This window comes from Schistocerca serialis, chromosome 9 (genome assembly GCF_023864345.2).
Source record: "Schistocerca serialis cubense isolate TAMUIC-IGC-003099 chromosome 9, iqSchSeri2.2, whole genome shotgun sequence".
Taxonomy (NCBI): Eukaryota; Metazoa; Arthropoda; class Insecta; order Orthoptera; family Acrididae; genus Schistocerca; species Schistocerca serialis.
This window is the reverse complement of record NC_064646.1, coordinates 246,750,137-246,775,557: the sequence shown is the minus strand read 5'-3', so window position 1 is coordinate 246,775,557 and position 25,421 is coordinate 246,750,137. Positions and strand designations below refer to the sequence as shown.

Genomic DNA, 25,421 nt, shown 5'->3' with positions numbered 1-25,421 from the left:
GTGTTCGTCGCATATAATATGCATATATAATCATAAAAAAATTCAAGAAATTTGCGCTCGCACACACACATACACACACACACACACACAATATATATATATATACTCTATATTACAATAAAAATTGATTTGAGTCATCAACTCTGACTTAATCAATTCTAAGCCGCTGATGTTTCTATGATCCGTCCACTTATTGCTCGTAAGACACAATAATCTTTCTAAATGTTGCGGAATGTTACTGTGAAATGTAGATCAATTGAGAATAACGAAACGAGTGTGTTTGAACGTCAACATCTCTGATCGTCTTTACCGAGTCCTTGTTACTTCCATGTGTCATTTCTGCCACAGTTGCTGACTAGTATGAGGCGAGAGCATCCGTGGACTGCCAGTGCTGACCGAGAAACAGCTGAATATCCACCTCTCACTACCTCTCTAGATACGTTTTGACTATGTCATTCGTTCCGCCTCCTCGCATTTCCTTATGCCAAACCTTCTTCTTTCCACAGAAGTACGAACACAAAACAGCGATCAGTCGGTCATGAAACTTGAACTATAGAAAGTACTCCGTGGGATTACTGTTTGCGAAAGAGATCACTGACGGAATATTCGGTAGAAACAGGGGGTCAATAAGCGAGCCGTGAGGATTATAGAAATACTGCTGTAACACGCGAGATCCTGGGAAAAGCGGGAGATTTGTCCACTCTAGGTTACTCCAACATATTTACCGGTACCGTAGTAGTTGTCACCAGTAATTTGTCGCCTATAGTGTAATCGAACCAACAGTGGAACTCTTCGTTTAGTAATCCGCAGTACGTTATATTTATTTACGTCCTGGAAAAAACCGCAGGTCATTCCCGTTTTTAAGAAAGGCCGTAAGACAGATCCACAAAATTATAGACCTATATCGTTGACGTCAATCTGTTGTAGAATTACGGAACATGTTTTATGCTCAAGAATTATGACGTTTTTGGAAAATGAGCTACTCCTCTATAAATATCAACATGAATTGCGCCAACAGAGATCCTGCGAAACTCAGCTCGCTCTGTTCGTCCTTGAGATCCACAGCGCACTGAACAACGGCCTCTCAGATTGATGCCACGTTCCTTGATTTCAGGAAGGCGTTTGACACCGTCCCGCATTACCGTTTAATGAAAAAAAAAACGAGCTTACGGGGTGTCGGAGCAGACCTGCGATTGGATTCAAGACTTTCTTGCAGATAGAACTCCACACCACGCTCGTAACAGAACAAAATCGACAGATGTTAAGGTAATATTCGGAGTACCATAGGGAAGTGTGATAGGATCCTTGCTGTTTACACTGTATATGAATGGTCTAGTAGAAAACGTCGGATGCACTCCAAGGTTATTCGCAGATGAAACAGTTATATATACCGAAGTAGCAATGCCAGAAGATTGTAAGAATTTGCAGAACGACCTTCAGAGAATTGATGAACGGTGCAGATTTTGGCAGTTGATCCTGAACTTAAATAAATGTAACACATTGCGCGAACGTAGGAAAAGAAATACACTACTGTACAGCTACACTACTGATGACATACGGCTGAAGACAGCGTCTACCGTAAAATATCTAGGCGTAATTGTCCAGAGCGACCTTAAGTAAGCGCAACTATCCAGAGCGACATTAAGTAGAATGGCCACATAAAACAGATAGTGGGAGAAGTAGACACCAGACTCGGATTCATCGGAAGCATCTTAAGGAAATGTGACTCATCCACGAAAGAAGTGGCTTATAAGGCGCTTGTTGGCCTGATTCTTGAGTATTGTTCATTTATCTGAGATCCCTATCAGGTAGGACTGATAGAGGAAGTAGAGAAGATCCGACGAAGAGTGGCAAGTTTCATCACTGGGTCGTTTAGCTGGCGTCAGAGCGTTACGGAGATGCTAACTCCACTGGCAGGCGTTACAAGAGAGGCGTTGTGGACCACGGAGAGATTTAATATTGAAATTTCGGGACAGCACTATTCGGGAGGACTTGGACAACATATTACTTCCACCCACATACATCTCTCGTATTGACCACGAGGAGTAAATTCGAGAAATTAGAGCCAATACAGAGGCTTACCGACAGTCATTCTGGCCACGCACTTTTCGCGAATGGTTCAAATGGCTCTGAGCACTATGGGACTTAACATCTGAGGTCATCAGTCCCCTAGAACTTAGAACTACTTAAACCTAACTAACCTAAGGACATCACACACATCCATGCCCGAGGCAGGATTCGAACCTGCGACCGTAGCGGCCGCGCGGCTCCAGACTGAAGAGCCTAGAACCGCTCGACAACACCGGCCGGCTATTCGCAAATGGAGCAGGGTTGGAGGGATCAGATAGTGATACCGAAAGTACCCTCCGCCACACACCATTAGTTGGCTTGCGGAGTATGATGTAGACGAAGATGTATATCAAATGCCAGTCCCTGCACCAGGCGCCGATCTTCCGCAGCTCTTCCTGCACTTAGTGCCATTCTCACGACGTTGCAACCTCCCTACAGACGACAGCAGCGTTTGCGAATGGATTCGTGGAGCCTCTCACGTAATCCACTAGGTGGATCTTTAGTATAAGTTATAAAAGCGTACTTCACCAAAAAGAGTGAAATTTATCACCCTGGTTTTAACGATTCTAAATGAAGTGACAGAGTTGTAGGTAGGTGAGGAGAAAAGTACAGTGTGGATGCCGGGAGAGATCCTTGTTGATTACCGAGTGGGGGGCAAAGCACTGTGTGTGTGTGTGTGTGTGTGTGAATCAGCGGCGAGCACCGCGACAGGTCCGAGAAGCTCCCTCGCCCGCCCTGGCGAAAGTGACGGCCGGCCAGCAGCGGCTGCCACTGAGCTACAAACCTTGAGCCGCTGCTCGACTTTCTCACCGCTATCGAGCGCCGACCGCTCGCCTCACTTTAATTACGCCCTGGCCGGCGTACGCTCGCTTGCAAATCCCAACTGGAGCACAGCTCTTCCCGCTCTGAAGATCAGCATTTAAAGGCAGCCGTCTCGGGTACTTACAGTTGCTCTCATACAAGCCTACGCTATTGATGTTCTTTATTTTGGATCCTCTTCTGTTCCAAGTTCACCTGAACACATTTCGCCACTACTGTGGAATCATGTGTAGATGGTTTCTATTTGTTCTTCTACATCGCTGTACGAACTTATTTCACATTATTTTTGTAGTAGACATTTGATGGCGCGGTCACATAGATGCCGTTCCCACTGACCGTTTTTCCAATGCCATCTTTGTCTTTCCATGCTGTCTAAAACTTTCAGATGGTGAACTCTACCTGTTTACGAATATTTAATGCACCAATGATCTGACTCGAAAATTAAGGTGCTGCCACACTAGATAACGATCCACTATTATGAAACAATGTACTTTGTGGGTGTACAGTACGTCGATTGTCACCACATGTGCCGTATTATGAAGGCCTGAGCGCTCGGCAATCTACAACTATTAATAAACAACATTAAATACAGCTGTGTGAAGTGGATGTAATAAGAGAATACCACAATAATGAGAACAGTAGTTCACTATTCTCCGCAACAAGCTAAAAATTTTAAATATTTCTATCATTCGTGGCACTCACAGGATCATGAATGAATAAATAAAAAATATACAAAGCGCCATGGTTGCGGCAAAGTCTCTAGATGTGATTTCATTGAATGAAAATATTTCCACTGTCTCTCATAGATGGAATTATGAATATCTTTTTAATCCCAAGCCAGAATTCAGCCATAATACGTCACGTCGTAATAAATGATATACTAAAAATACGCAGTCGGTGACATAACAGAAGAATAAGTGGCCAAAGGGATTGTCATCAGTCATGCAGAGCAAAAAACTCGAACATCGTTACAAGACGTATTCTTCTGTTTCGGAAAACTACTTGATCACTGTGATAACACTCACTGTCGGGTGGATGAGGTGGTCGTCACCGAAACCTCAGGCCACATTTCACGGTTCGCAGCTGGAATTACGGCTGAAAATCGTGTCTACCAGTCGCGCATCACTGTAGTAGCACTGCGACATTTACAGCCTTAATTACATGAAGTGGTCTAACACGTTGATTACACAGTCTTTGGGTGCCCTCTGGCCTCTAGCAGCGTAACTGATCTCTCTTTTAACGCTTTCTGCTGTCAAACACCGACAGAGTTCCATAGTAGTAATAGACGTACATCTAACGCACCTTTTCTGCGAGAGCAGCCCAGCAAACATGCCTGTTATCGCTCTGAAACTTTAATCTTTTACACTTCACATCCGCTTACCTACTCCCCGTTACTTTCATAATACATGCATTCTTCCTTCAAGGCCTTGCGGGTTAAACAAACAATATTCTTTACATTTGGAGACATTCGTAACTCGCAAACAAAAACTTGATTCTGACGTGTAGCTGGAATCGTCAAGGATAGAAAATTCAGAAGTCCTCCAATATGTGAGGAGACACTGTGAGAATTTTTCAGTGCCAAAAAGTGTAAACTTTTTCTGGCAAAAAACAGCGTTTTGCTATATGTAACTGAGTTAGGAATTCTTTGAATCAATCTGGTTATCGTCATTTACAGTTCTAGCCCCTGCGGCCAGTTGCTAGCGTAAAGTTCAATATCAGTAAAATTTGGTTGTATTTATTTGAAAAAAATGTTAATATCAATTTTAATTCCAATTTTCTTACTTCTTTAACAGTAATCACAGTTAGCATGTGTCAACAGTAAAGATGGAATGAACAAAAGCGTTCAGCGACAGATGGAGCGCATGCTCGCAGTGGAGCAAGCATGACGAGGGAAATCGGCTGCGGCCTTTGGCAGGAACCATCCCGGCGTTTGCCTTAAACGATTTGGGAAATTATGGACAACACCTTCCCAAACTACTTCGCCGCCTCTCTCCGTCTGCCAGCACAACAACCAAACGAGGGAGTATTTTCCCTACTGGGGGCCCGAATTCGACAAGAGCAGGTCTTAAATCACTATCGATCTCATTTATTTTCGTTTTGTGTGACTTTCGTTAATGTCAGTCCCGTGGTGGTTTCCATAAAAGAACGCCACCGAGTTCGTTCCCACATGTTCCTTCATCAGAGCTTGTGTCCTGTCATTAACCACTACTTTGTCAAGGGGTGATTAAACGCTAATCATCTTGCCGTCACTCAAAACTATTCTTTTCCTTGTTAATTAGTCTCATCCGAGAAAAAAGTCTATGCTAGCTCTGAGACGCTGACACTTTTCCACCAGTATCGATTTACAGTGGCCTGAGATGACCGCTTTCTCCGCATATTCACTTCTGAGAGAGGTATTTCTCTCCCCAACATATTTGAACAGCACTATTGTGCTGTTAACAACTCTTTTGTTGAATCACAATAGTTAACCCGTCGGAAGTTTATTTGTATCATTTAGAAAAGTCTGCACAAATCTCGAAACAGATTCACTTTGTCAACTGATCCGTTGTTTGCAAGCACAGACTGTACCGGAGACACTTGTGCAGAGGTTGGGACGGCGGTTCGCACCTCTTCGCTGCTCTGCGCACCTCTCACCGTGCCTCAGGGTGAATGTGGGCCGGCGCCGAGCTGAAAGACCAGTTGTACACTTCTTGTCCACCAACCACACCTGTAGGATGTTTTGAACTCCCGATGACCGCACGTGGGAGGACAAGAATTTCTTCTAATCTAAGCGAGGCTTTCCCCAACACTTGCACACCAACAGACATGTAGTAACAACATCTATCGCGTCCATTCTGCAGTGACTTTTTTGTAAAATATGCAACACATTAGATTCGTCTAACTGATTTGCGAGATGATACAAAAATTACACATACGACTCCCAGGGCTTCGTAGAGTTTCGTATGTGTATTTCACAGACTTCATATTCTTTATCATGTTCCTATATTCGTTCATAGACAGGAGTTTATATATGACCAGGTCCGCTGCTAACAACAGTGCGAAGCAGGAATATCAGATCCAGTCGTCACTATGGTAGACCTATACGGCCATCTGATTCCGAATATACGATACGATATATACGACACATGCATGCATGTGCAAAGGAACTTTGCATCGTAATTAGAATAACACAGGCACTGCAATATCGTACTTATTTGCCGATACTGGGAAAGAGACTTTCAAGTACAACGCATGACCTGTACGTGCATATACATAATGGATGTACTAGTACAGGTCGTATACGCATGGTTGACGACATATGGAACTTTGGGGCTGGCCGTGAGTCGTGCACGTTATAGCCAATGGTAAGGCAACGTCACGCTATGAGCAGGAAATCCGGATTCGAGTTTAGGTCCAGCACAAATTTTCACTGTCTTCATTCCATTCTGCAGCTGATGGATGTCCTTATTCGTAACTGCGAATGCATTAAATGATTCCGAAGACGTCAGGTATCGCGGTCAGTTACAGTTGCGACTGCCGGATTGCCACTTCTCCCGGTACTCAATTTGAGCATTAGTTTCGGTGGATACTTAAGGAACCATTTATTACAGACAAAACTACTATTTTCACACAGTAGTGGCATTTTGGTATCTAAACTTTTCTGTAAGGGTCACTGCATCGTTGGTTTGAAGAAAATCAGATCGACTCGTCAGAGTTGACCGCTCAAAGGTGGAACTTGCTTCTGACTGAAAATTGTTCAAATGAAGAAGAGCGTCACATCACGTTCTGGTAAGTTCTCTGTAAAACTCAACCAAAGAGTATTGTCCACGCTTCAGGAGAAATGGAGACAAATCGCGCTTTACATCCATCGTCAGGGGATGATCGTAACACTAGCAGAAGAAAGTCCTAGTTGTTACACATTGTATATAGCGTAAAAATCTTTTCTTTTCTCATTCCCCCACCCCCACCTTCACTCCCATTCCTTCCTCCACCTGCTCTCCATCACAATAAAATTAACATAACGAGCTCAGTATAAGGGTCGAATCAGAGTATCCCTGCTGAATCTGATCCCAGGAGAGAAATCAAAGCGTGGGCTAGAAGAAAAAGAAGACAAAAACGATGTGATCTAATCGGCCACAACATTTTACTTTCGTTAGGTCAAAGTGAAACTGTGGCAACAAGTATGAAGATGCGCAATATAGGTGACGGTGAACTACGCATCATGGTCTCATTCCTCAAGCGCCAAACAGCAAAACACTTTATTCTGCAGAAAATGGTATAAATCTGAAGATAAGACCGGCAACATCTGGACGTATCGTTCTTGACGGTTAATTTGTGTAGTCCAGTCGTGATCCTACGCGCTTGCTCTTGGGGTCCCGCAAGGCCGCGTTCGCAACAGTTCTTGCATCCTCAAGTTGCCTCTGGCACTAACTGGAGCCTCCAGAGGCCTCACGTTGGAGTCAGTGGCCGGCAGGGTTTCACTGGCGGCGTGTTCCGGGCGCGTGTCCAGCTCGCTCGGGCTGGAACACTTTTGCCGCGCAGCGGAGAAACCTGTCCCTGTGCCGGCGCTTCCTCCGCCAAGAAAGCGATCGCTGCGCGTCCTTCCTCTGCCGCTGGCTACGTTCTCGCTTTCCTCGGTCCCACTCCTCACTCCTGCCCCCTACTATTCCAGGAAAGCGGCTGCTGGTCAGGAGTATCCTTAGGTTCACCTCTGGAGCATCCAACAGGCGATACGCAGTCATATTTACATCTGGGCATACATGATAAGTAGACAGGATCCAAACGAATGAGGAGCTGGACTTAATGTCTAGCAACGATGAGATAGTGACAGTCGATGCACAACCTCAAATAGGAGAACGATGGAGATGGAAACTGGCCGCGGTATTTTCAGTACCACCCTCCTGGAATTCACCTCAGATCATGAGAGGAATTTAGAGAAAATCTACACGTAGATGTCTTCATAAATGGGAGTATAGTAATTGAACGTTGAACCGCCACACGTGATCAAACATGATGCGGCGATAAAAGACGACTGAAGAAACAGACAATTAGGCAACTGGTACTTCGAATGCATAGTAACTAACGTTTTAGAGTTCGCGGGCAACGGCCTTGCCGCAGTGGATACACCGATTCCCGTGAGATCACCGAAGTTAACCGTTGTCGGGCGTGGTCGGCACTTGGATGGGTGACCATCCAGGCCGCCATGCACTGTCACCATCTTTCGGGGTGCACTCAGCCTCGTGATGCCAACTGAGGAGCTACTCAACCGAATAGTAGCGGCTTCGGTCAAGAATACCATCATAACGACCGTGAGAGCAGTGTGCTGACCCCACGCCCCTCCTATCCACATCCTCCACTCAGGATGACACGGCGGTCGCATGGTCCCGGTAGGCCATTCGTGGCCTGAAGACGGAGTGCTTTTAGAGTTCGCAGTCCGTCGCCAATGCACAGTAATCAAATATGGCACAGTCTGAAATTCGTATAGTCTACTTCTGTACGTAAGTCTACCATCTCATGACCGATGAAATTTGTCCTGACAGAAGCTAGAAATTATGTTACAGTGTCTGAAATAGAAATCAGGACCTTGCGAGATATTTCGAGTACCTTCTGTAGTTGACAGAACGACCTTTATTTCAAAATTACTCTAACTTTTGAGTTTTCTTTATGAACCTCTTTGTTATCTGAAATGGTACAGCAAGAGTAGACTACTCTAACCACTAGGATGAGGAACTATAGGTCGTATGCTGCATATAGATAACTCTGGTGAAGACTACCTATATAGTTGTCAGACCTCACAAGTCTCTAAACTAACATCGGAAAAACAACACAGTATCGAAATGTGTTCAATGCTTGAACACAATACCTCTACGCTTGATGTATTCAAATGGCCTCCACAGGATTTGCCGCAAGCCACTATAAGCACGGGGGTAGTGGTGACTGTTCCTGTTGCCCACTTTATAGTTTTCTGCGTTTTATTAGTTCCCTGCAGCCTCCGCTCAATGTGAGTCAAGGGCGCTGCTCTAATAAATAGGCAGCTAAATAGGCGACAAATTCAAAGGCTTGCACCACCCTATTAACAATATTATATTCTGAGTCATCGTACCGGTTAAATAACTTCTACATTTGATGGCTGGTAGGGGTGGGGGGGGGGCGTTAATGTAGTTGAGGGTAGCTTGTTGGTTTTCAGATATCTCCACGAATTTGGCACGCGTTGCGGCGTCCCAGACTCAGTAAAACAGCTGACACAAGATGCGTTCTGCGGTCATTGTACTGGTGTTTTCTAATTACCGTCGAAAGGCTGACAACGCTGCTGCTGGAGGGAGGAGAAAATCTTGGCTGTGAAGTTGTTTTCTAGCCGAAGTGTAGCTAAATTACATGGAGATCATATATACAAAGGCAAACTAACGAAAGATGTCGTTTACCACAAGGAAATAAGTGGGGAAAGAAACAGTTGGAGAAATATATACCCACCAAAGCATATCGATGCGACAACAAATCAGGAATGGGCTATAGAAGCCTGAAACGTCATGAACATAATATTGACCACTGTCTGTACATATTAAAGTAATAAAACCATAGACATATATGATACTTATGTTCTCCTTCGAAACGACAAACGGAATACAGAGGTTCTTACGATATCAGTAATTATGGACGCTACTATAGGGGCAAATGAATAAAAATATCTAAAAACGAAAGAGCTTGCCGCTTCAAAGTGATATGAAATGGAACGAGCCTGTAAGGTCAGTTTCTTGGGAGATCTCTAGAAATGCGTATAAAAGAGACGGCGCACAAGACTCTGTCTTGAGTACTGTTCGAGTGCTTAGAATCCGCATCAGTAAGACGTCGAAGCAATTCTGGGACGGGCTGCTGGATTTGTTACCGATAGGTTCGATTACTACGCGAGTATCGTGGAAATGTCACATGAACTCGAATTTGTACCTTTAGAAGGAAGTCGAAATCAAGGTTCATACGGAAGCATATAGACACTCGTTTTCTCATCGCTGTATTTGTGAGTGGAACAAGGAGAGATATGGCTAGCAGTGGCACAAGGTTCCCTTCGCCATTCACCATATGGTGGCTCGAGAAATATGTATGTAGACGCAAACATACTATAGTATTTGAACTGGGTCATCAGTGTACTAGTGACAGACACACCACTGGCCTCAGGCTTTCATTTTAGAGCGCGAGAAGATATCAACAGAGCCAGGAGATAAGCGTAAGAGAAACACGTCAGCGTTTTGTGATCTTCAATATTCATGTTGACCAGCGGCAAGGGAATTTCATTTCACCTGTGTGGCAGCATCGTAAACAGTTAATAAATGCACTTTAACTTCATGAACGCCGACGTACAGCTCTCTTGAAAATTACCGATATGCTTTGGTCAAACTTGGCGGCAACGACCGACTGTCACGACTAGGAAGGTGTGCAGTAACTGTGATCTCTGATCGGTAGAGCGAATGTTACATTATCGCTTGCGTCGAGTATGTAAGTAACTGATACATATGGAAAGTAATGCGAATGCACATTATTTATAAAGTTCCTTCTCTTGACATCCTTAGTCATATTAAGCTGCAATAAACACAACGGTGACTATTATGGACAGTCCTGCTGTCGCCACCGCTGCAGACACACCAGACGTTCAGCGCAACTGTTGCCGAGCAGTTATGAGTCAGTTATCGAGCATAGAGCCCGCCAGCACAAACGACTTGGCTGTTACGGAGCTCCGCCGCCAGCAGTAAAGACGCTGAGTGGTCGTCCCGCTGCCACACGCTAATACCCCACCGTGCGTTGTTCTCGTATCATCATTCCTCTGCTTCTCTCTTTGTGTCTTCATTCCAGTGGTGCCCCGTCAATCACTCTCCCTCCGTTACTCGCACACCTACCTCACTTTCGAACGTTAACAGCAGCCATGACGCTTCCAGTCGGTGGCCGAACGAGACGGCGCGATAGCAACACAATCAGCGCGCTTTCAGCAGGACGGCGTTTCAAACTCCCGTCCGCTCATCCCGATGAAGGTTTCCCGTGATTTCACGAAATCGCTTCGGCAAATAGTGATTTGATTTAAAAAGAACAAGGTCGATTACTGTCAATATCAATGAAATTCACCAACAGCCGTGCATATTAAGATGTTATTTTATTTTATTTTGAAGACTACCAGTTTCAGCATTTCACTATGTCACCTTCAGGCCCCATATGCATCTTTCCAATCAAGTCTTCTAATGAAGCACTAGTGTAACGATTAAACTCACGACATCCAGTGATTAATGGCTCTACATGACTTTTCTATTTTTTTAATTTGGAGAGATACATATTAGACCTGAAGGTGGCACAGTGAAATGATGACATTGGTAGAATTCAAAATAAAATAAAATAACATCTTAATATACACGCCTGTTGGTCAGTTTTATTGATATTGACAGTTACTTAACCAGCCGAGGTCCCGTGTCCATGACGGACCAACAGCAGCCGATATCTGTCCGCAGTCCGAGAGTACAGTCTTTCTTTAATTACACAGTAGTCGACGAAACGTTGAAGCATAATATTCCTTTCTTCCGTAACACCTGTCTACTGCAGAGGGAAAGAGACGTCTAGACAGTCAAAGTTAGCCCACTAAAGCGATACGCTTCTAACAACCGGCATCGATTTGCAAATGTATTTTCCCGAATGGGTTTCTTTGAGTTTCTGTTTGGCGTTCACAGATGTATTTACAACCAGTACATAGGACATAAGTACTCTAGTATAGTTTGAAATTACGAAAAAAACATAATTGCTTGTGATGTACAAATTTTTCCAAGTCATCAACCTGCACAGTGGTGGAAGATGACGACAGTGTTTAGAAGGCATTACTTCGGTTACAACAAAGAATCAGATTAACTTGAAAACTGTTTTACTGAAATTGAAACATTAGATTTAAAATATATCTCCTGCTATCTACGATAAGTGATAAAACACAGAAGAGATATGTTCTTGTAATTAAATTCATTTCACTTTAGTTGCAATGGAAAGACATATTTGGCAAGGAAGCTATGTGAAATTCATGTGCGAGAAAGAGAGAAATAACACTAAACAGAACGGATGGAACAGACAGTGTTGTGTGACGTTATGAAAACATGTCAGTAGCTCAGTAGCAAAAGCAATGACACCTGGGAAATGGACTTACGTACTGAAGTTAGAGAACAATTTTTTGAAATGAAGAGGGGAAAAATAGGAAATTTTAACATCTCTTTACCAACTGGGCAAGGATGCAGGAGGAAATCTTGGCTGTGCATTTGTTTTCTGGCCGAACTACAGTTACATTACGTGGGTCATGTGTACGGGGTACAGATTCTCTAATCACAAGAAAATAAGTTCAGAAAGGAACAGAGGTAACACCTGGAGAAATATGTACCGGCCAAAGCGTATTGATCTGGCAAAGAATCAGCAATGGGCGATAAAAGCCTGAAAATTCGAGAAAGTAGTGCTAAGCATTGTCTGTAAATATTAAAGTAATAAAATAACGTATATATGTAAAACTTCTATACTTGCGTTTCCTTTCAAAATGAGAAACGAAATATAAAGGCAACTGAATTATTGTACATTATTAGGTACGGAAACGAATGAATAACTAGAAACAAAAGAACTTAATATAAGCTAGCAACGAAGAAATGTAACAATATCGATGAGAATGGGAAACTCATTTGGAGACAATGGACAATTACTCATGAAATAAAAATGCGATATAGTTCGAAATAAAGCACAGTTAAATAGATGAGGGGAATGGAGGTGGATCACGATGGCGTTGGATCCGAGTGGACAGCAGAAACAGTCATCTGGCTGATTTCCGACGTGTAGTAAGAGGAGCAGAAAGAAAACGCGTTATGATGAGTCTGCTGGTAGAAGCCTTGCTTTCCAGAGTATCCTTCCAATAATATGACGCAAGAAGTGGCCAAGACTCATCAGATCATGACTCATACAGCCACAGAATTATTCTATAAACTTTCAAGTGTAACATATTTAGTCATCAAGTGGAATTCTAGCTACTCGAGCTATAGGGAGCTCCTGCAATCACTGAGAAGTGTGTTTCACTGTGAACGATACTCTACTTAAATATCACCGAAAGTAACAATGACGTGCTGAGGGCCTCAGGTATTGCGCATGAGGGCGTTCTTAGAGGTCTGATAAGTTCATTAACTTAGGATACTACAGCAGGAAGATCTGATGCTGTCCATACTAAAATCACGAAGACATTAAAGTACTACGCAGTCAAACACGGAGAGGCTTTCTGCCACTTCATCACTTCCCCTTCTGCAGGATTCGACGTTGTCAGAGCACTGGAGCTAAGGAGCGAAGCTTCACTACTCCTTGCGCCAATAGTTGACATGTTCGCAACATCCCTAGGAATGAAGAAATGAAACAGTACGGACACAGATGTGGAGAAGAGCCTTATGACCTACGAATACTTAGACAAGATAAGCACGACAGCTTAGGAGACACCGTCTGCACTTTTGATAATGGCTTCATTTCTACAGGAAAGAGGACCCACAAGTTTCTTCAGGTATGCTGAATCCTTGTCAATTCACCCACAGATGATTCCGCGGAGCTTCCCAAAGGCGAGGATGCTGACTGCTTCCGATCTTCCAAATACTCCGGAAAATCTTCTTTCGGATTAAGATCGGATGACGCAACAGCCCAGTTGAGGGAGGATGGCGCGCCTGATTGTTCGTCATACCGGGGATGTTTACATGCAGCTCTATAAACACAACCGTTCTCATCTTGCAAGACTGAAGCATCCGGATAATCATCAGGAAGTTATAGAAGAAAGACAACAGCAGGTCACTGCGATTGTTGAAACATACAACCTGGTACATGTTCACGTTAACCTAAATGACTAAACCCACGTCATGGCAAGACAAAAACACCCTAAACGTCACAGAACCACCTCTGACATCAACTTCATCCTCCACAGACTGCGGGCTAAATGCCTCGTGGGCCACTGAAGCTCTGCACCCCGTGTGTCATTTGAGAAATGGCGAAGTCACGACTCGCCAGACCACACCACATGCTTCCAGCCAGACAGTTTCGATGTTTTGGCCTGATGAAGACGTTCAGCTTCATCTGCTACTGAGAGCAGCTGCATTTTCCGAAATACCCGGCTGTAAACGTACAGCGCATGCAGTCCCCTTCGCAATGTCAGCTTGGAAACTAGATGGAATGGATCTGCATTCACTGACAGCGACAGTTCCTATCGGCTTTTGTCAACACGCGACGCCTGCCGCTCTCGGTTACGAACATTTTATGACTACGAGTAGATCTTCGTAACGATCGAATCATAATGGGTTGCCAAAAAATGTAGCTAATTATGAATATTAGTTGTAAGCCTTGTAACTTAGGTGGAGGTATACGTACAGTACAAACCTCTTTCATCAGCCCATTCAATCTGTAAGCAATCGGCCCTCAAACACCAAACAAGGCTGAGTTCCAAAGTCCAGTGGCCAGAACAGTGAGCATTATCCTTAGTCAGGCTTTTACACAGAGAACGACTTGCAGAGCGTGCCTGTACCTACTTCTGGACGACGGTTATCTGTCTTTGTCTTACATTTTTATGCATGTCACTCTCACTGTGACGAGTACTTGAACTTAAGGTTTCGATTAGAGCAACAGAATCCGCCGCTTCCATGGTTCGTTGTCTGCATTACCATACGTTACTGTGTATACCCGAATCTTAATAAAGTTATAGGCTGGAGTGGCCTCCTTTTCTGGGAATTTACTGAAAATCTAGTAGGCTTCATTTATGTTTTACACTTGCTGTAAATATAAACTAGTGTCTATGCTCTTCTGTATATTCATTGAAAATACTTGAAGAAGCAATAAAAAGCAGACCTCTAAGCCAATCCAGAGTCTCATCTCGTTATCATCCCAATTTCTACGTCCGTAGTTTAACATCCAAGTCTTTCTGTACTGTCTCCACCCACAGTGACCAAAAAAAGTCTCAGCTTGACCCCATCGACGTTTCACTCCTGTACGCAGCCGAAAAATCTCAGTGCAACCCCATCGCTGTTTCGCTCCCGTGCGCAGCTACTCGTGTGCGAAGAAACGTATGATCTTGAATCACGAATCATCTGTGATCTGAGTGTGAGTTTCCAAATAAGTATGTCCCGACCCTCGCCAGTTTACGACATCTGGTAGACTCGTTGACATTCCATTTTGATACACCAAGAAATCGAGCAACAACATTCACCATGTGATCGCAGGCACATCCAGTTACGAAAGACCTAAGCACTCCACTGTCTCGTCTCCAGTTCGACCAATCTTGCTGCGCTGATTCTATACAACTGACTGGCAGTTACATACCCTCACCGTAATGAGTCAAATGAGAGGTGGAGGTCACGTGACCGTTTGATACCTGTCCTGTGCCATCTAAAGCGCTCCAAAGGGACAGTGTGCTCTTTTAAGGTGGTGACTTATTTTTTCGTGTGAGTTGTATTCGGGAACCCCTGAACTACATCACAGATGATGCATCGGATATGAATGATGTGACTGGTTCGGTGTCTTACCACAGGCTCCGCCACGACTGCCTTAGCGACGGGGGCGGCGTAGGCGACCGCGGGCGCGGCGACTACGGCTTTGGCGATGGGCGCCGCGTACGCGACGGCGGGGGCGGCGTAGGCGGCGGGGGCGGCGTAGCCACCCGGCGTGTGCAGCACGTTGCCGTATTCGTCCTCCAGCGGCAGCGCCCCGGCCAGCATCGCCGTCGCCAACAGCACCACCACCTGCCACAGAAAGCACCGCCTCACGTCGTACTCGCCTCCAAAAAGCAAAGCTGGTAAACGGTATCGACATAAAGAGGATAATTTGTACAGTGGCCTGGCTACAGGTAAGGGCTTTCCCGGTATTGGGTTTGTCGAGTCTTCAGACTCATAGAACGCACGGTGGGTTGTTGAAATATCTTTTAATTGTACAGTCTCACACGTCTCATTTCAGTCGAACAGTACTCTTATCGCCGGCCGGGGTGGCCGAGCGGTTCTAGGCGCTACAGTCTAGAACCGCGCGACCGCTCCGGTCGCAGGTTCGAATCCTGCTTCGGGCATGGATGTGTGTGATGTCCTTAGGTTAGTTAGATTTAAGTAGTTCTAAGTTCTAGGGGACTGATGACCTCAGAAGTTAAGTCCCATACTGCTCAGAGCATTTGAACCATTTAGTACTCATATCGTGCACGAACAAAATATTTCACTCGAGGTATGTTGTGCAATCAATATGTTGTGCAATCAACATACGAAGTTGAAGGAAGTTCGTGGGGATCTTCCACTACTCCTGAAGAGAGTCTGCTACTTAAGTAATGAGATTAAATGTGCCGTTTTGGACTTTTGTTGTCTTGTTCTGGATGCCCTATTAAGATATTTGCTAAAGGAAGATTTCGGAATTCCGTTTTGTATACGAAAACTTGCTACATAACACGAAAGTGCATACAATTAAACTCACAAAGAAACGTACCAAACATTTACAGTACGAAGAAAAATTTGACATCCGTATAAGCACGAAATGCATAAAAACAGCACAAATTCCATAATCCCATCTTTGAAATAAATTTAGTTTCAAACAGAAAAAGAGAGACACTGAATACGACACACGGCTGCTTTTTGGCAGAAGATGAAGTCTTAATAACCAACATATCCTTGAGAAGAAGTGATAAAATAAATTCCATCGTGTTTAAATCTGCACTAAGGTCTGTGTGACCAATGAAATGGTAGGCATCTCGGGAGTGAATAATATTTGAATTTGTGAATGTGAAACACTTCTATACGTGATGGGTTCTTCTTTTATTAATTCCAAAAACGCCTGGGGCATGACATTTCAAAACGGTGTTTTCAGTCGTTGAAACATACAATCTATAGGATCTGTGGTACTGCTATCTCACCTTAAACGTAAGGTGAATCCTCGTCTACACTCCAAAGACAAAACTGCCCTGGAAACGGAGGGTGAAGAAAGTGAAAGATATCGGGAGAGAGAGAGAAAGACAGTTTCTGAGAGAGAGAGAGAGCTACAATTAAATAATTTCTTGAAGACAGAATACGTAACAGTCCACATCACTACAAGTGCATCGTATTACTCTATGATTGTATGCCATCAATGACTGTGACGTACGCTCCACTATTGGCTATACGTACAAAAATTATAGTATGCGAAGAAGGTCAACAAGTGTGTCATAAAAAAATACAAATTACAGTTTCAGGTAGGGTGTAAATTCTTTCTAGTGTACCACGCAAATGACAAAAAAATAATGAAAAATCTATGGTATAATGAATTCTTATAAAATTCGATTTGTTTAATTCTGTTTCCCATGAACGTATAACAACATTTAGGTGCCCTTTTTTCATTTTGTGAGTTTGTATTTATGTAATAGAAATTTTATTCAGTTGCTTAAGTGTAAAGAACTTTTACATAATCGACACGAAAATTTCATAAACAATGAAAAAGTTAAAAGCAGGTTAGCTACTGGTTTCATTTAGAAGAATAATTAATTCCAAAGCCAACTTTAAACGTCTGTAAGTAATACGTAGTACACGCAACCGCAACAACGTAAGTATGCAACATCTAATATGTGTAAAAATGTTTCGATAGATAGCGCTCCAGTGAATGACAATTCTATTCGATAGCTGACGCCTTTGTTCCGCAATTTATGCAGTGTTGACGTACTTACAATCGGATCTGGCAATGTTAGTTTAAATGGGTGGCCGGATGCCCTTCCTGACGCCAACTCTTACCTCCCTGGGATGGAATCAGCGTACCCCAGCTGATTGCGCCTTGTGTAGATCATGAAATAGTGCGAACGGGTTTCAAATGTCTTCGAATCGTGTAACTGAGGCGGAACGTGGGGACCAGCCCGGTATTCACCTAGCAAGATATGGAAAACCGCCTAAAAACCACATCCAGGCTGGCTGGCACTCCGGCCCTTGTCGGTAATCCGCCTGGCGGATTCGATCCGGGGGTGGCGCGCCTACCCGAGTCCAGGAAGCAGCGCATTAGCGCTCTTGGCTAACCTGGCGGGTGTCCACTGAATGATAATATGGAAATCTTTTATGTGTCACGTCTGGGAACTGTATGTCGAAATATATTCTTTAGTGAAAGAAAAATAAAGCTTACAATAATCAAAAAATCACATTTCTCACTATCATTCTGTATTGTATGTAGGTTGCAGAGACTTTCCTAACACAAATAAATTCTTTGTTGTATTTTTTTATCATTATGCTGTCTCGACGTTCCTTGACGATACTACTAACATTGGACAGGTTTGTCTCAGACATTGTGGGATACTGGAGATCTGGTTCGACCTGGAGGCGTACACGTATAGCCCGATGGCTAAGGCGACCGCTAGCGAAAAGCAGGAAATCCTGGTTCGTGCCCACTCCGGCACAAATTTCCATTTGTGTAAGGTTACATACATAGTCACTCCTTGAGTATCGAAATCTGTACAGTACACGTAGCGGGCTAGCGCAGCAGAAGTGTCGCCAGGAACTCCCCAGTGATCGAATAGCGCGGTTTGGCGCCAACCGCCACGGGTGGCGCGGAAGGCAAGTGGTAGTGGGGAGTCGTGGCTGGATGTTGTACGTGCCTGGACGATACATGGACGATACATGGTCACGTGGTGTGAGAAATGGACGGAGTAGGGAATTCATCAATATTAGAAGCGAGTCGTTAGCAAAGACCGGTAGAAGTAATGGTTACCTCAGGAAAGCAATAACAATCCGAAATACGAGTGAACGTCAGTTCGTGTGCGCAGAAACGTTAGGAACTTGTACTGTGCCTTGTGCTAGAGACAATAAATCTTCCAGTTTGATTAAACTAGTGTCTCCTTTTGAATCCTTTTCATGCGTATTATATTGAGTGTGAAGGTTTTTTTATGGCAAGTGTGGTGACTTTGATGGAGTATGTACCGGCAGACACACTGTTCCATTTTTAGTCTTCAGGTGTGTGTTCCTCGCGAGTAAATGGAGATTAGAGTTTAACGTCCCGTCGACAACAAGTTCATTTGAGACGGAGCATAAGCTCGAACTAAGGGAGTATGGAGAAGGAAATCGGCCGTGCTCTTTCAAAGGAACCACCCCGGAATTTGCCTGAAGCGATTTAGGGAAATCACGAAAACCTAAATCAGGATGGCCGGACGCCGGTTTGAACCGTCGTCCTCCAGAATGCGAGTCCAGTGTGCTAAGCATTGCGCAACCTCGCTCAGTGGGGAGTTACCGAGCGAGGTGGCGCAGTGGTTAGACACTGGACTCGCATTCGGAAGGACGACGGTTCAATCCCGCGTCCGGCCATCCTGATTTAGGTTTTCCGTGATTTCCCTAAATCACTCCAGGCAAATGCCTGGATGGTTGCTCTGAAAGGGCACGGCCGACTTCCTTCCCCATCCTTCCCTATTCCGATGAGACCGATGACCACGCTGTCTGGTCTCCTTCCCCAAAACCAACCAACCAAGTGGGGAGTTAGACGCCCACTCTAAGCTGTGCAGCATAAACGTTGACCCGATTGTCTTGATTATATCAACGCAGTTGGATTTAGAGAGAAACTTTGCCGCGATATGTACGAATAAGCGTGTCACCAACAGGTATTCCTTCAATACCTAATGCAACTGGTGTCAAAATTATTCGCAATTGTGGCTAATATTTGGGAATGTATTCTGTGTTCCCAGCAGCGGGCCGCGCACAGGTTTCGGTGTTGACACAGAAAGCTGTGCGCGCAGCTGTCAGTTGGCCTGTCATGTCACCGAGGCACGTCCCGGTAGCCGCAGAAGCGTGCGCTGAATGCGTCAAGCGAGCACGCTACCCGAAACGCTAGCAGCTCTCTAGTCACGTGCCGCTGCACCTGCGTGCGCCGAAACTTTCACAGTTATTTAGAAAATTAACTCTCCGTCGCAATCTGTGCACGCATTTCCTTTAGAGTTCTCACGTGAAATTGCGCACGCAATGCAACCCGTTTCTCCTTCCAGTTTACCAATTTTTCTCGTGTTCACATGTTGTCTAACTTGGTAGACTTCTCATCTGCTGCCTTTTATTGTCTGAAAAATGATAACAGCGAGGAATAAATGAAATTTTGCAGTACATCGACATCATTACCATTTGAGAATTTGGTATCAGCTTTTATCGGGAAGCAGTTCGCCAGTGCGATTGTTAACGAACAGTTCCTATATTCTCAAGCACTTTTGCAAGATCATAGATTATGTAAACCATAGATAACCTCAACCTGGGTGGAGATTTGAACCTTGGTTCTCCCAGTTTGTTAGCTATTGTGACCCCTCTGAGGCTGTCCCATCGGACAATGGTTTAGCGCACCTGCACGAGCAAATTTTCGACGACAACTCTTCAGTTACTCTTTCCTGAGTGACTCTTTAATTTTACGCTACTAACAACTGTAACACATTTTGTGTCCGTTCTCTTCCTCCCACATCCGTTCTTTTCAACTAGTCACTGCCACAGATTGCTCTGAATCATTAAGCTCTTGTCTTTAGTAGCACCACGAATTGCTCTGATATTCTTGCTTGTTGAACTCTTGGAGGTAGCAATGTTCTTTCAATGAAGACATGTCATTTTTTTCAGTGCATGCATTTTGCTTTGTTCACTTTTTAATGACTTCGTTCATATGTATTAGTTCACAACCACATATATATCTTTTACCGTTCACTGTATAAATTGTTTGTCACAGACAATTTATTTAAATTTTTTCTTGATTAATTCTCATGCAGAATTACGGCCCCCAAATTCCTGTGTCCCATACATTGTATTCTCAATACATTTGTCACTGTCTCGGTTGCTGTAATAGCCTTCGCTAATCAAATCGTATTGAAAAATGTATTGTGTATTTCCATGTTTATTGAAATCTGTAATTCTGCTTAAAATGTAATATTATTAAGAAATCATACTGAGGCCAGTTCTTTAATTCCAGAGCAGAGCGCCGTGAATTCTCCGCGGATAACTTCATTTGCCTTTCAAATCCATCGGCGCTGATGGTAATGACCCATCTGTTAGTTAGCCTCCAACATATGGACGGCGCGCGTAATCATCGTGCTTTTATGGCTCGGCTCTTTTCTAATTAGCTCTCACGCTGACGCCGTAAAGAAAAGATAAGAGACTCTATAGCGGAGGGCTGCATCTGAGCGAAACAGCCGGGAACGATCGCCATACTCGTCCCAGTTAATAAGAATTTTCTCTAGCTAAATGTTCAGAAAAATGGTGAAGCACATGTGCCAGAACGAAGTTGAATTCAAATCGAAGCCTTTATCGGCCCAGTTTTAAACATTTTGTTGACGATCCCTTTCCGTTGGGCCTGTCTGAGAAATCTTAACTGATATCACAATCAGAAATTTTCCTTATAAATTTTCCTCTTTCATCGTTTGCAACTCGCGTTTTGACTCCAATATACTTAAAGTACGAGTTTGATCATTTAACGAACAAAGCATACACGCCACTGTTGCTAGCTCTGAATCTCCAAATCACATCATATTCCCAGTTGGTATATTTTCCTATATCTGCAGAGTAGCTGAATCTATCGTCGAGATGACGCATTCAGTACAGTATGAAATGCTGCTGAACATGAAAAGGATGTGCCTCACTTCCTATCAGGTTGCTGCTGAAAGTATACAATTATCTTGGTCCGTCTGTCAATTTTAGAAACTGCCGTTCGTAACACGATGAAAGTAGCCAATTTTGGGCTACTGAAGATTACTCAGAGGAATATCTCCTAAGTTATTGACGTCCGCAGCTCGTGGTCTCGCGGTCGCTTTCTCACTTCCCGAGCACGGGGTGCTGGGTTCACTTCCCGACGGATTCAGGGATTTTCACGTGCCTCTAGATGAATGGGTGTTTGTGTTGTCCTCATAATTTGTACGGCCGCTGATAACCTTGCAGTTGAGCGTCCAACAAACCAAACATATCATCATAAATTATTGATTTTTGTAGCCGATTCATATTAACTGCTGAAATACGTAGCAAACACGAAGCCATCGAGTGAGGTAGCGGATTCGCATTCAAGAGGAGGGCGTTTCGACTCCCAGTCCAGCCATCAAGACGCAGGTTTTCCATTCTTCCACCAAATCGCTTTAGGTACATGGTGGAATAGTTCCTTTGAAACAGCCACGGTCTGTATCCTATTCCTTCCAGATTTTTCACTCCATCTCTGATGACCTGAAACGTTAGACCTCATTATTTGGCTTTTAGTGGGTTTATCAATACGGAGCAAAGCCCCTTTCCAATGGACCAGTGCTGATTTCACTCGAGGTAACTCGAGCTTATGCTCCATCTAAAATTACCGCACTTTCGACGGGACGTAAAACACTAGTCTCCCTTCTTACATGTTCGATTCACAGAAGTTACTGAATTTTTAGTTTCGTACGTTGATAATTTTCCGTGAGTCCTTGTCAGTTGCGAATATCAGCTGTGCATCTAAGTGGTAATAGTCTGTGCTAGTGGATGTGATCTGCACAGTCTCCACGCCACATCAGTCGAAGTCTTTGTGACTTCTGTCCTTTACGTACCAGACACCCGGAATATATTTCCGCCGGACGGACTGCTGTAAGCTTGTGTTACTGTCGTATTACTGCACAGCACTACCATCAGCTCCTCAGCACCAACTTAACGAGCGCAGGACAGCTGCAATGGCTCACGAGCAAGTACGCTATACAAACTCAATTGCTGCCGTCTACTGTGAGACGTAAGCTCTCGCTGAACGTTCTCGTAGTTTAGAAATGAAGCGTACACGTGTTTCCTGTCAGTATTGTTACTATTGCAGTCTATTCCTGTACCTTACTCGCAAATTCCGTAATTACTGGCTTTAAAAAAATACTTTTTTGCATTTGCACGTAATAAGATCGACTATGAAACAAACTCGGATAAATAAGATGCTCAGGAGATCAGAAAAAGAGGCCAATGTTTAGACAGAATCCCAGATCTCGTATTTCTTTCCGGAGCCTCACATATTTTAAAAATCCACAAGCTACAAACGGAGCATCGCCAAGGATAACGTTGGTTCGAAGATACGTGCTCCTCCGTAACCGAAGTCGTAACTGTCATTCTTAAATGGATGCTGGGAGTAATCAGTGGACAAAGTTTACTTTTTAAGCTATTGCATCAGTAACGTTAGTGGCTTGTTTTTATGCCAGATCGTCCGACGCCGGGCGACTCATTTTCTTAAGCGGAGGTTCGTGCCCGGACAAGATGCACTTCTGCAGCTTTCCCAACAATTATGTTGATGCAGGCGATAGTGCAGCCAACAAGCGCAGGTTATACCGCAGGTATGGCCTGGGGAGAAAGCAAACCGACATTTGCATTAACACCTGCTCCAACCAGGAAGTAGAGATTCATCGCGATCCGTTGGAAAACTGAACGTTCTTTCGTTCTGCACTTAGATTTCTCTATAAACAGCAATTCCCAAGGGACTTTGGAAGAAAAAATGTCTCTACAAGTTTTTCTTCGTGTACTCGGACTAGAGACTGCATTTTTGCACGTTTCAACAGGTCCTGGTTCATTTCTTGTACAGTGTACATTCTTTCGTCATTCACGTCGGTGCTCTATTCTTGTAGCAATGAGACTATAACTGACAGCACTCAAGAAGTTGTCTAGAACAGACCTCGAGATGTGTGAAAGACTCGATAGACAGAAATTCTTATCATTACATCAGGGTACTAATGACATTACAGTGCCACTGCCACTGGTATTCGAAAATTCCTACTTTTTTTTTTTCCTTTCTTCTTCAAGCATTTGGTATGTTGTTCCGAGGGAGAAGCGCTGACTTCACAGCAGGAAACATACAACTATGGCAGTCTTTGCTACGCTTTGATAAGTAAAAGATTTGTTTCTTTCTTGTAGTATCCTTAAGGCACTCAAGATGATTGCCAGAGTGGCTTCTGTCGATTACTCCCCAACCTTCCTTCTTCAATAGCTTGCCCTACTTCTCTAGAGTCCGAGCAAAAAAGCCGGCATTTGACAGCTGGCGAGCGATACTAGTCCCGCTGCAGTACATTAATGAAGAGTCTAGAAGTATCAGCCACAGCTGTTGTTGACACTTTCGCTGCGCAAAGCATTGTACGTGCCAGTTCTTAGTAAATAATTTTTTTGTGTGCGAAAATTTGAAGGATTTCAAGAAAAAACTTAACACTAACACTAATTACAACTAAGAACAGACTTTTACATGCTTAGAGATGCTTTAGAGTTCTACGTAATTTGTGAATTTCAGAATTTTTGCGTGACTTTTCTATAGGAGTGGCTTTAAAGCGATATATTATAGAGGCCTATAGCGGAAGTCGGAGCATAGTGGTGGGTATTTGCCCACAGTACTTGTTGCGATAACGTCCCATCTCTGGACCTCAAACGTCCGATGCTGATGTAAATTGAATCGGACTGTAATGGCCTCTACACCGACAACAACACACTAACCTCCCTTACAACTTACAGCTGTCCTCACACATTTGCGTGCAGGACATTTGGGAAAAAAGGGTGCAATTACGAAATACTTGACTCAAATAAGTGAAACAATTTGGCGAAAGTAGTACTGAGAGACCAGACTTTCATCTGTTTCAGACGTCCAGTGTGCTTAATTGTTTTACGGTAGTGTAGTGGGCAGAAAGAAAGAAAGGTTTGTAGGCGGTCCTCAACCGATAGAGAAAGATCGCGGAGCGGTGTGCTAGAGTGGTGGGAAACTAGATCAGCGGCGGAGGCGGAGGCAGAGAGCGAGTTACTGACCTGCGCGTTGAGAGCCATGTCGCTTCTTGGAGGCTGGCGAGGAGAGCGGTGCCTGGATGAGGCGGCCGGCGTCTTTTATAGGCGGAGGGGCGGCGGCGGCCCCGGGGGTGGGGGTGGGGAGGGGGCGGCGTCGGACACTTTTACCGGCCCCACCCTTCACCAACCACCGAGCAGCGCCGGACCGCGCCGCGTCGCGCCACACGCGTCTTTACGTAACTTCCGACGGCCGTCGAAGTTTGACCGTTTGGGACTAAATACATATCGAACACCCTCTTCTAGCCTCACTTCTAATTCCTTCACATATTTTGTTCCCGGTAATCACAGGAACTGGTCCCACAATTGCTATTGTAGCTAGGATCCTTCCCGAGAATGTGACAGAAATGTACATTATGTATTGCGGAATCAGTTGACCACTGTGTCGAAAGGGGAAGCCGGCAGTTTAATAGGGGGCGAAGAGTGTTCTCCCTAAAGAAGCAGTCACGTAAGAATGGCTTAGTCAGGAGAGTTCAGTGACTTCTAACTTGGATTAGTCTCTAAATTTCATAAACGAAGACCAGGAAGACCTCATGTACGACGGGCAGCGACTGTCAAGCATTGCGGAGGATGGTAGGAAAAAATCGTGTGGAATCATTGATAAGAATTGTGAATTCTAAGAAACTACCAGTACTCCAACTACACTACTGGCCATTAAAATTGCTACACCAAAAAGACATGCAGATGATAAACGGGTATTCATTGGACAAATATATTATACTAGAACTGACACGTGATTACATTTTCACACAATTTGGGTGCATAGATCCTGAGAAATCAGTACCCAGAACAACCACCTCTGGCCGTAGT

The 25,421-nt window shown here is 44.1% G+C and overlaps 1 protein-coding gene across 1 annotated transcript in view; it reads right to left on the bottom strand.

The window, feature by feature from the left end:
• LOC126418671 (cuticle protein 8) overlaps nt 1-24,614 on the bottom strand; it is a 36,513-nt gene extending 11,899 nt beyond the window's left edge. The window contains exons 1-2 of the mRNA XM_050085556.1: nt 24,579-24,614; nt 15,405-15,620 (exon numbers count right to left, since the gene is read on the bottom strand). Of these exons, the coding sequence (XP_049941513.1) occupies nt 15,405-15,620; nt 24,579-24,596 (234 nt within the window). The 5' untranslated portion in view covers nt 24,597-24,614. The remainder of the gene's footprint in view (nt 1-15,404; nt 15,621-24,578) is intronic.
• Between the last annotated feature and the right edge of the window lie 807 nt (nt 24,615-25,421).